We start from the raw sequence: 12,689 nt of genomic DNA, 5'->3' as shown, positions 1-12,689 counted from the left end.
GAAAACTCCTTACTATATTCCGCTCTAATGCGTATATCAACGGTAAACCAGACTCGAGTGAAGAAAAAAGATTCTGAGGGTTTTGGCGCCCGCCGTCACCTATATTGGGAGTTGTCAGCCAATCAGGTGAGGGCGGGGGTCGCCATTGGCTATTTGCAAGCAAAAGAGTTATTCAAATCAGACTTCATAATTCGAGGAAAATGGATTTCCCCATACGTAATGTCGAGAGACCGACTCGATAAGGGAACTTGTTTAGTCATTGTTGTTAACTTGTTTTGTTCAACCAGCAGGGCTTCGCACAAAATGTGATTGTGATTCATGAAAATGTAGGTTACAGGCATGAATTTGGTTAGCATCTGAGAGCTGTGTATGTAAACCTGCGTCTTTAGCGTCATTGTTAGAGAGTCTGCCTTCCATGCGGACGGGCTCGAGTTTCGCGTCAATAGCATGAAGTCATGCATCTGGGCTTGTGTCAAATTGTGTCTGGGGCGGAGATGTATGTTGTGCCCCGCCCCCGCAGCGTCTCTTCAGTTCACGGTGCAGATTGCTTCAGTCATAGCCTACTTTGAAATGTACTCACTCACAGCGCATCGTTACGCTACTGTAACACCACGTTTTTAAATGCGCGGAGTTCATGAAGTCAAAAACAAACAAACAAAAAAAACACTTTGGACGGAATATGATTCGAAGCGCTGTTTTCCTCTGCCTCTGTCTATCTCTCAAGAAAAGTAAAATATACTTTTTACTGTTCTTATTTCTTGTTGTTTTACGAAGAAAACACTCGATTTATTTTATTCCCGGCTACCTGATTTAAGCAGGCTACTATTCAGGGTTTGAAATTAACACCTGCTGAAGGACACATCACTGAATGAAGTTGCACTGAAAAATATTCTTCTTGGTTGCCAACCACACCGTATGACCTCCTTAAAGGAATTTTGCATAGGGTGAATTAAGGGTTATTTGTACATAAGGTTGAATGGGACAGTAGGCTATAATATAGAGTTTATTCTCTCGTCTAATGAGTCAAGTGTGGCATTCTGTAGGTGGGCGGGACAATTAATAAACATTGAGAAAGTTGAACAGAATAAAAACATGACTTAAATAATGAACAGAAAAATAAATATTGCATATACAATTATCAGAGTATGAACTAACTTGTGCAACTATAGTAAATATGCTCATACCCGAAATTAATGAAAAGATTTGCTGTCCCAATCACCCAAACATTGTGTCCGTAATATCACAAATAAGCAAACCATTAATTAGCCTATATGTTATTTGTCAAATTATTTGTAAATATGTTATCAATTAGGGTTGCACTGTGTGATGTGATTCTACTGGGTTTTGTTATTGTTGGGAATAAAGACAGGAAAAAAATACATTATTTCAATGAATTCATCGGGCAGTTTATATTTTATTTAATAACGCGGCACAACGGGATCTATTTTTTTTTATTATTATTTTTCTTTTTTACCACATTATGAATTTTGACTTTAGCCACATTCTCTACTTCTCTCTTTGAGACTGTCTGCTACCTGGTTGGTCCCTATCATTACTTTGCTTGACAAATTGACAAAACCTGTGATTGTTAGTGCAAGCAAACTAATCCATAGCTCTGAAATTCTGGGATAGTTCGTCATCTTGGTAGTGGCATTGCTATAAAGAGAGAGATACAAATATTGATTTGTCTAGTTTAAATTCCCATCCACAGTCCACACTAATATGATTTGTAGGATTTGAATCCTAATATATAATGTAATATTTATCCACTGTTGATCTGACATATCACAGAATGACAAAGGAATTTGTTTGTTTGGTCACTTGGTGTTTGTATTTAACTGGTTAGCCTTTTTTCCGAGACATCAGATAGTTTTGTACTTTGTTTTACCATAATGGAGACTGATTGATAGTGAGTTTTACTGAATGCATCACAGAATAGACTGACACAACATCACTTTCTTCAGTGCAGTTTGTTCAGAGTAAACATTGTCATAGAAGGTTGAGTGTAAATGTTTAATGCAAGAGGCTGTTCTTGAAAGAGTAGATGTCAAGGAAAACGTTTCGACATAATCAGTTTGTTTTTTTCATCTTGACTAGTCCTGTTTATTTCATACATTGAAATACACTTGATTCATGTTAAATTACCAACTTCAGCAAATGTTGATTGATGAGCAAATGTATATTGAATATATTGAATATCTTGAAAATATATATTCTTTTCCCAATCATATAAGACTTACAAATATTTTCTAAATCAGTTTCAGGTGTGTTTGGGGGTTCAGATGAAGTGAAGTCAGTGTCAGTGACTGAGGGAGATTCTGTCACTCTAAACACTGATGTTCAAGTACAGAGAGATGATCAGATACTGTGGATGTCTGGGCGTAATGACACTCGTATTGCTGAAATCCACAGACAGATCATCTCTTATAATGTTAAAATTGAGAAGTTCAAAGACAGACTCCAGATAGACAGTCAAACTGGATCTCTGACCATCAGAAACATCACAAAGGCACACGCTGGACTTTATAAACAAGAGATCATCAGGAGCTCAGGGTCAAATATGAAGAATTTCAATATTTATATTTATGGTGAGTTGAAGATATTTTAATACATTATGCACACCCTCATCATATTCAAATCATGGCAACTTATCGTTGTCCTGATTATTCATAATGACTTTTAGTTTCTTTTGATCGACATTGTAATTCAATTATTGACTGTATATTATTTCAGTTTATAGTGAAAAAGTTTTTCAAACTTTACCTGCCTGTCTTTATTACTGTTCACTTCATTGCTGGCAGTTGCTACAGTATAAGTGCATATGAAGTTAGATGCTATTTACGCTGTTTAGATATTTTTTGTTGTAGATACTTTTGTAAACATGGAAACAATAAGCACCTTGATTAAATTTAGTGTAAATAGCGATACAGTTGATGCTTCTCACACAAAATGTAAATAAAAATAATACGCTAATTATATTATAGCTATAATCTGGGTGAATAATATACTATACATTTTATTATTTAATATACAAAGCAAACATACAAACATATTTGTTTTGCATATTTATATACTTTTTCTCTCTCTAAATTTGATTGAATTAGAAGTATATATTGCACTGCTGTTGAATGCCTGAGCCTCAACCAAATGCATTTCAATGTACAAACTGTCTTTGACATTTGTATGACAGATAAATAAACTTGACTTGATTTGAAGTTTGCAATAGCCAACAACACTGCTTTTAAGTAAAAAAAAACAGCATATTTTATAGTTTGTACTTCTCTCCAGATCGTCTTCCTTCTCCTGTCATCACCAGTAACTGTTCTTCACCATCAAGATCATCAAGGCAGAAATGTTCACTGGTCTGTTCATCAGTGAATGTGAGAGATGTGACTCTCTCCTGGTACAAAGGAATCAGTGTATTGTCCAGCATCAGTGTGTCTGATCTCAGCATCAGTCTCTCTCTACCTCTGGAGGTGGAATATCAGGATAACAACACTTACAGCTGTGTGATCTACAATCCCATCAGAAACCAGACCAAACATCTGGACATCACGCAACTCTGTCAACCATGTCCAGGTCTGTTATCCTGTAATCGTTATAAATTAATTAGAGTTGTTGTGTTTTGTTGCTTTTAGTTCAGGCCTTTTAACTCTGATGATAATCTACAATCTATTCTAATTTATTCAAAAATGTTGCTAAATGTTCCTTCAGCAGATATACTCATTTAAAATGCACAGCCCATCCTACAAAATGTAAATAATTTGAATCATATGCAAATGTTTGTTGAATAAAATGCTGTAAAGATGTCCCTACCCCTAAATTATAAATGAATAGCAAGTATACATTTCTGATTAGCAAGTAGCAAAACATGGTCTGATACAGTGAGGACAAGTGTTTCAATTTGTCCCACCCAAACTTCCTTGAGACAATTGCTCAAGTCTCTCTGAAGATGTGTAACTCAACATGTTAGGTGTCACCTTCCATCATCATGATTTACTTACAGCTTTAAACTGTATAACAAAAGTTTACTCTATTTATTACAGCACAGGACCAGCGTTCACATTTCGTGGTGGTAATAGCTGTTACTCTAGCGCTGCTGGCAGCAATAGCTGTCGTCGGAGGTGCGATTTACCACAGAAGATGTAGGCCTAAACAACCAGGAAAAAAAGGCAAGTAATTACATAGAAAAATACATATGCCTGAACATATTTTATTAATTTTAAATGGTGATTACAAAATATTTAATCAGTGTCTTTTTTATTATTAAAACAGTTAAACCTCATGATGTAGAGAGTTATTACGCTAATCCAACATTCTGTACACGTCTGCTTACGGTAAGAACTGAGACTTTTCTGCCTGTATAAACCCATCAACCCCTCATCTGATTTTTTGATTCTGGTTCTGTTATCTTGCAGGATGCCGTTGCAGCAGATCACACAGTGTACTCAACTATTGTGACATGAATTTGAGATCCAAATGACTTTTTTTTTTTATTGTTTTGAGTTCCTGCAATTCATCCAACATTATATTAAAATTTACTTGTAAAAAATACCTGCTTGTTCTGTCTATTCTTTGCACTTTAGTTATTTGTTCCACTTAAAACCGTTATTATTTTATCTTACTCTAATTTATATTTCAAACTTTGGTTTAAGTGTTAATTGATGATTGTGAGAGTCTTGTGTTAGTGGATCTCACACAGTTTTAGTCAACTCCCTGTTTTTCAGTTCCCAAATAGAGACATGAACAAACAACTGGAATTTGCAGAGGGATCCCCTCCTTTTTTTTTTTTTTTAAATGAGCTCATTCTATCAGTTGCACTGATATATTTGAATAACACCAAACATTAAGCTTACTTGAAGCATACATTCACTGTGGAGACAGATGGCAGAATGTTAATTCACTGTTTTTTTTTTGTTTTTGTTTTTTTTTGTCTCTCAAGATCAAAGCTGCTGAGTTTGTTTCAGTCATACAACTTTAAGCATTAACTCTGTCTTTTAACTCAATATTTTCTATGAGAAGTAATTCAGTAGGTTAAAAAAAAGTGTTCAGTTTTGTAAGCCGTTCACTGTTGTTGACATTTCTGTATAGACAAACTTTTATACGTTGTTGCCTGCTTGTTGTTTGTCTTTGTATATTATTAAGTGCAGATCTATATTGAGTGCTCAATGACAACCATCTCACCCTCAATGCCATGAAGATAAAATAACTCATTATGGATGTAATGAAAATAAAATGGTTCATGAGTTGGTGAAAGAAAGCAGTTTCTAGTCCTCACGTGTGGTAGAGCTTGTAATACATTATGTGTTTCCATCTGTCCATGAGAGATTCACACCAATTACTGTCACAGTAAGACTCAATCCACCGCTTTATTTCACCATGTGCACTGTATATTTGAATAAAGTCCTCTTCTCTGGTCTGATAGTGATGTAAACTAAAGGATGTCAAATGCTGCCCTCTACAGCACACAGAGAGTGAGGACAGCAGTGTGTCCTATAAGATAAACACTGATTTCAGATCATTTCCACATACACGTTTGAAAAAAACATAGATAATACAGTGTTACGTCCTATGAGTGTCTATGGTTCTTTTCTTAACAGAACGTAACAAAATTAAGGTTTTGTCCGGGCCCTGCCACAGCACCACAACAACAAGATCCTTTTTAATATACAGGGTGGGCCATTTACATGGATACACCGTGGTGGCATGGGAGTGGTTGGTGATATTGAGGTCCTGTTTGTGGCACATTAGTATATGTCATGGTCACCACCCATCTTGAGGAGTTTGCCCCCTCACATGTACTGGTGTGCCACAAACGGGACTTTGGTGTCACCAGCCATTCCCATGTTGTTGCGGTGTATCCATATAAATGGCCCACCCTGTATAATATTGTAGCAATCTGAGAAAATGATAGACTCACTTTATAGTTCCAAGGCTCTTTTATTAACGTGAGCACCTGTGTGGCCGATGCTCTTGCTTCACAACAGACCAGCGAACACAAATCTTCTGGAACTTCCTTTTTTACAACCGCGCCCCTGCATAACTGCGCAGGCTCGTTCATCAGAAGAACAGCCCACGCCTTAAAGTCCCACAAAACCAGAACACATAACACATGAAAGAAAATACATGCATCTAGATTGCAACTGATATTGAACATAAACAGTCTTTAGACTTGCTACACTGCTCCCCCTTCACAAAGGTCCTCGACCTCGAGGGAACAAACAAAGTCCCTGAACCGTCTTGGCGGCCTTCTGACACGCTGAGGTCGCAGTTGCCCTTCCTGTGTAACTGAAACCGGGCTATATGAATGCGAGGTTTGCAGCTCAAGAGCTGGTGTGGCTGTATGTGGGTCTGCCAGAGGACTGGAAGTGCTCGACTGGTGTCCTGGTAAACCCCCTCCGGGGTAGGCACAATTGTAGAGGAGGCTGGTGTTTGGGCTGTAGCGGCACTTCCTCTATAAGGTGCCAATCTGTCTCGGTGCACAGCCACCATCCTACCCCTCGGAGGCAACTGAACTCGGTAAACTACTTCTCCGATTCTCTCCAGAACACTGCATGGCCCAACCCACTTGGAGTCCAGTTTAGGGCACCTGCCCTTCTTTCTCTGAGGGCTGTACACCCACACCATCTCTCCCGCTGTGAAATGCCGCCCTTTTGCTCTCAGGTAATAATTTCGCTTCTGCCGGGTCCCCGCTTTTAACAACTGCTTCCTTGCAAAATTATAAGCGGCTTCCAATGAGTCCTGAAGCTTCCTAGCATACTCAGGGCCCGTGGGCACAGCAGGCGCATCAGGTGGCCACTGAATGACGTAACGTCTTTCCCTCTACAGTCAGCCCCACCACACCTTTACCCTTCATTGGCGCCAGTTCACCTGTCACTGTGTATAGATGGACAGTGGTGGGTTCCAGACTGGCATTGGCAGGAACTACCTCCGGTTTTATAACTGTCACAGTTGATACCGTATCCACCAATGCTAAACATGGAGCCCCCTCCACCAAAATTGGCACATGACAAAAATCACTAACACATGTCCGTCCCACCACAATCACAGACTCCTTTGGCTCACATTCACCCTTTCCCAACAGTCCTTGATCGTCTTCCCTCTGTCCATCTCTTGAGACTCCTGCTGGTGATGACTCATATTGGAGATGAGTGTTGGGGGTCCACATGGCCCCGATCATGCGGACCCCGTCCCATTTCCCTGGTTACTGGCCAGTTTTGGACACTGACGAACTAAATGTCCAGTCTGCCAAATCCTCGACAAATCATCGGCCATGTGCGGAGACGTTGATCAGGTTGCAGCGCAACAGCGCAAATTAATTCAGTAATCTCAGAATTAATGGGCTGGCCTTTCCATTCCTCTTGCAGCCACCTCCAGTCCTCTACTCCCAAATATTGCCAGTGGGTGGAGTCAGGCTCTGACCAGGGGTTTAGTTACCCTTTAAACCAGAGGTCTTCAATCCTGCTCCTGGAGGGCCACTGTCCTGCAAAGTTTAGTTCCAACCCTAATCAAACACACCTGAATCAGCTCATCAAGCACTTCAGAATCGCTTGATTATTCAAAGGCAGGTGTGCTGAAGCAGGTTGGAACTAAACTCTGCAGGACAGTGGCCCTCCAGGAGCAGGATTGAAGACCTCTGCTTTAAACACTTGTTTACTAATATCTGAAAATTATAGCATTTACCATCCTCTTCTTTTCAAATATGTCGCTGGTGTCAGCTTCTCCATGGAGATTTATATATCCCCGTTATCAACGTAGTGCATAGCAACAGTAAAAATGTATCTTGACTACCTCTAGTGGTTATTTTGGGGAAAACAGGTGGGGGGCGTTTTACCCCTGGGGGGCGTTTTCCCCCACTCAACTTAATTCACAGAATTGGCTTTATGCCCAGCTGCACTACTTCCTGAACTTCAGCCAGCTCCTTTGTTTCCTGTCTGCCATTATTGGACAAACTGATTAATCCAGGTGTCTGATTATTGTTACTGAGGTCAGGCACACCTGGATTAATCAGTTTGTCCAATAATGGCAGACAGGAAACAAAGGAGCTGGCTGAAGTTCAGGAAGTAGTGCAGCTGGGCATAAAGCCAATTAGGCTACTAAAAAATGTTTTGCTACCTAAAAGTTATTTTTTGTGTCATGCATGCATGCATGCATGCATGTCTATTTCCCTTATATTAAATATGAAACGCATGTGTAGACTGATATTTTTCTAATGTCTGGACTCCTTTATAGGGGAGTAGCCTATGGATAAACAGACGTTTCAATATATTGGTATTAAATGCATTTTCTGAGAATTTATATGTCAAGTTTTTACTGCAAATGTCACGTCCATAACGCTGGAATTGCCCAATTTTAAAGAATTTATCATAATACCAATAGTAATTTAAAGATGTGGTAGCATTGGATCTGGACAGGAAGGATAACTCTGGGGGTTGGAAGGGTGTCCGATTCTGCCTTCTCACACCGCGACACAGGTTCGTGGATCTGAGTGTCGCGATTTCGGTTTCATATCGCCTATCTTTACAGCCCTAGTCATTTTAGAATGTTAAGTTCTACTTCTGTAGATATTTTGGTGAAAGTAACTCAAAAGTAATACAGGAGTAATGTAACACATTACAATTCCGAGACAGTAATATTGTGAGGTAAAGAATTACTTTTAAATAACAGTAACAAGTAATGTATAATGTATTACAGTTTGGAAGTAACTTGCACAACACTGTTAATTACACAATCACTTATAGTGTTGCAATATAACTAACATGCAAGTTAAGCTTTTTTTGTGGAAGTATCAAAAAAAAGTACATGTTCTAGACATATAGCCCAGGGCTTCTCAACCACGTTCCTAGATCCGCCCCAACACGGCACCTTTTCTCATGTGTCCTTACTCTGTCATCACACACCCATTTCAGTTCTTGGAGTCGCTGCTAATGAGTTGATGGCCTGAATTAGGTGTTTGATATGGTAGGCTACCATACAAAATGCGCTGTGTTAGGAATGTTGTTTGGAAGCCCTGTTGTAGCTTAAATAATATTGCATGTCATTCTTCATGATTCTTGAATTCAGGTGTCTAACAATATTTTTTAAATAACGTCTCATAATTAATGCAGTTAGCTCCAACAGTTGTTCACTTAACACTAGCACTACCAAGGCAGTCCTTTGGACTGTTTTTAAATTTAGCATTTAGCAATGTAATAACTTTGTTAAAAAATAAAAAAAAATACCCATTTAACTATTGTACCTTGATTTTTATTTAATGTGTGTATATTTTATTCTAACATTTGTTATTTTATTAAAATTACAAAACACAAAAGAGCTCTGAGAATTTCTACCTTGAATGGCCATAACGGTCAAATTGACCGCACGCATTGCAGACGGTGTAGGCCTATATCATTTCAGCGTTTGCTATTTTTTCCCGTAGAAATATTTTTTCTTGGTTGTTTTAATATGCTATTGCTAAGCTAAAACTTATAGCTTATAGAAAGAGATTGACTGACTGGCTTTAGTCTTGCTTCAGAGCCCTGATGATGCCGAGTCTGATAGAGGAGCAGGTTCAGATAGCGATGATGTCTCTTGGTTTTTTGACCTTTCATCTGACACTGACTCTGAGACTGGCTTAGAGAGTTCCTAAAAAAGGGTGGACACCTTGACAACTGCTGTCATTCTGCTATGGTTCCTATAGCCTGGCCTACTTATGATGAAATCTATGTTATGATTACCTATCCTGACAAAACAGACACATTTATTCATTGGTTTTGATTCCAGTGGTGGCTGCATATGATTGTTTCCGATTTGTGCGATTCAAACATTTCGTCTCTCATGAGATCCATTCGGGCTTGTCACTCGAGTCACACCCTTTTCTGTTCCTTATAGTTCAGTCATTTTATGAAAAAAGGTGGAACAAATTGCAACAGAAGCAAACTCAACTGATTTTGTATCCTCAATATGTTGCAATTTCTTCAAGGTTGACACACACATGTAATTCTCGCTGTAGAGAGAGAGAGAGAGAGAGAGAGAGAGAGAGACTTTGTGAAGCAAACGGGCAGATGCGAGTGACTTTGGAATTGTGGAAGTGGAGTTTTATGCTCTTGTTGTGGATATTAACAGTTTTGGCGCTGCTTATTTCAGAATAGAATTGCTCTTTTTTTTACTAAGTTTAAACTATAGTATATATCGGCCGGTGTCAATGTTGATGGATATGCTGTGCAGACTGTTTTGTTACTTTTGTTTGTTTCTTTTCCCGCTGATTGTTGAAGGTAAGAACGACTTTTCAACTCTTAAATTACACTCCCATCATTCTGATTTGTAAAAGGTTTCACAGTGCAGTTTGGGTCAATTAATCTTTCCCTGAGTGCTTAACCTTACTTTTCTGATTTCTGAAAGCTTTCACAGTACAGTTTTAGTCAGTTAACCCTTCCTTGGTTCCTTGACTTCACTATTCTGAAACCTTTCACAAATCAGAATAGTGTTTTAGAATATTTATAGGGTGTTAAACACACTAATAAAATCTCAGTACAGGATTGGGATAAAAGCCTTTGACAAATGCATAAATGTGACAAGCCTCAAGGGGCTGGAAGAAGGATCCACAGAAGGATTCTGTGTTTATTAATTCTCTCTTGTTTCCAGCTCGTCTGCCCATTCCTGTCATCAACAGAGAGTCGCAGTGTCCTTCATCCGAGAGATCAAACGATTCAAAATGTGTGTTGGTGTGTTCAGTGATGAATGTGACACACTGTGGCAATGTGACTCTCTCCTGGTACAAAGGAATCAGTGTATTGTCCAGCATCAGTGTGTCTGATCTCAGCATCAGTCTCTCTCTACCTCTGGAGGTGGAATATCAGGATAACAACACTTACAGCTGTGTGATCAACAATCCCATCAGCAACCAGACCACACATCTGGATAACATCACGCAAGGTACGTCAGTGCTGATTTATTTACGGAGTGGGAGCCAAAATGTGTTCATAAGGGTTATGTGTTGTTCTAATTTTTGACCATTGAGTGGCGCTGTGATATCAGTGTATATAGGTAGCCTTCCTTATGTTGTAAAGGCAAAAAGGTTTTGAACGCAAAAGCGAAAGCGGTGAACGAATGTAAACTTCTCTCTAATACAAGGAAAAAGCTAAATTGGACATTATGCCCTATAATGGCTCCTGAATGTTTTTCCAGATCAGAAAAATCACGCTTCAACTGATGCCTTCAATCTTTTAATGTCTTCCTTTCAGGAATCAGGATATTCCATATCACAAAAATCGAATGGACACCGTGAAAAAACTGAAAAATAAACCAAAATTACAATCAAATTTGTTGAAGCGATTCTACCATGACATCGCTTGAAACATATCCCATTAAAACTGAAATCAATACACACAGTAGGCTACATCAAATTATAAATAAACAATAACCAAAATACATACAAACATACCGTGTGCTTTCCAATCGGGACTCAGGAGACATCAGTAGACAATTTTTTGCTCAAACACTCTTTCTTTTTTACCTCTTTCGATTTGTGTGCGACACCTCGTGTTTCTCTCTTATCTTTTTCTTTTTCCGGTAAGCACGCAAAAATAAAATCACATGACCAATACGTCTTATGTTACTCCTTTTCCCAGTAGGTGTCACCATTACCAAACTATCATGTAGATCAATACAATTTTTTACATAAGTATTACACAAAATTTATAAAACAAAACAAACAAACAAACCAAAAACCTTTCAAAGGTGAAAAAATATCTGCGACAGCTACATGCCCGGTGGTGTTGTGGAGTCAATAAGGGCGTTTTCACACCTGAAAGTCCACACCAAGGTCTGAACCAAAGGTCATGTTTTGATACATTGTATATATTTGGTTAGTTTTGGTTTGGATTCACATTGCAATTATGCGAGCGCACTAAAGAACTTTACATGACGTACTTGAGTCCTGTCGTCATCATCTGTATGGGCTGCATCTTGACATTGATTGGTTTGTAAACGGACGTGCGTCTGACGACAGCGTGTTGTCAAGTCGGCGGGTAACTTTGACAAGAATGAATGAACAGAGGGCGGGCTAAAGATGTCGACGTGAGCGGTTGGTGTATTTTGAGCTTAATTTAATAAGATTTAAATGGTATGGTTGCTTAGTATTGCTTGTTATGCATTTGTAAAGACACTTTTGGACACTTTCGCTTGGTCGACATTGGCTACACCACGCAAAAATTGAGAATTCTGTGGAGATGGAGACTGAATTTGCGAAAGAAAAAAAGGTGCATTAATGATCTCCATTCTTATAGTTGTAAAGTGGTTGAAGGAGGTAACTAATACAAATCCTAATACTCCTAATAATCCACCAAAGAAAGAATGATGGAGGAAATTAACTTTCTCTGACTGAGATGCAAGAGAACATCATTCGCATTCTGACGGCCAAAATTGATGGACGATCCGATCAAATTGACATGGCAGTCAAACAAAACACTCTACAAATCGAATGGCCTCAAAAAATCACCAGATAACTGTTATCAAGACATTGCTGATTTAAAGAAGGAAAGTGCATGTCTTAAAACACAGAGCGTGGAATCTCAAAAGAAGATTCACGAAATGGAGCAGAAGTTAAACGATGCTGAGCGATATACCAGGCGATGGAACTTGCGTCTCGGTTCCCCTGAGAGACCAGAAGAAGACGTTAAAGCGGTTGTAAAAGAAATACGCAAAGAGAT

The 12,689-nt window shown here is 38.8% G+C and overlaps 1 protein-coding gene across 1 annotated transcript in view; it reads left to right on the top strand.

Moving 5' to 3' along the window:
- The first annotated feature begins 409 nt into the window (after positions 1-409).
- LOC309474978 (uncharacterized protein) overlaps positions 410-12,689 on the top strand; it is a 187,677-nt gene continuing 175,397 nt past the window's right edge. The window contains exons 1-7 of the mRNA XM_082137597.1: positions 410-728; positions 2,265-2,588; positions 3,289-3,579; positions 4,047-4,178; positions 5,752-5,881; positions 10,033-10,253; positions 10,624-10,914. Of these exons, the coding sequence (XP_081993723.1) occupies positions 635-728; positions 2,265-2,588; positions 3,289-3,579; positions 4,047-4,178; positions 5,752-5,881; positions 10,033-10,253; positions 10,624-10,914 (1,483 nt within the window). The 5' untranslated portion in view covers positions 410-634. The remainder of the gene's footprint in view (positions 729-2,264; positions 2,589-3,288; positions 3,580-4,046; positions 4,179-5,751; positions 5,882-10,032; positions 10,254-10,623; positions 10,915-12,689) is intronic.

Source organism: Leuciscus leuciscus (genome assembly GCF_965113295.1).
Source record: "Leuciscus leuciscus genome assembly, chromosome: 15".
NCBI lineage: Eukaryota > Metazoa > Chordata > Actinopteri > Cypriniformes > Leuciscidae > Leuciscus > Leuciscus leuciscus.
The sequence above is the reverse complement of the archived record's forward strand: the minus strand, read 5'-3'. Positions and strand labels throughout refer to the sequence as shown.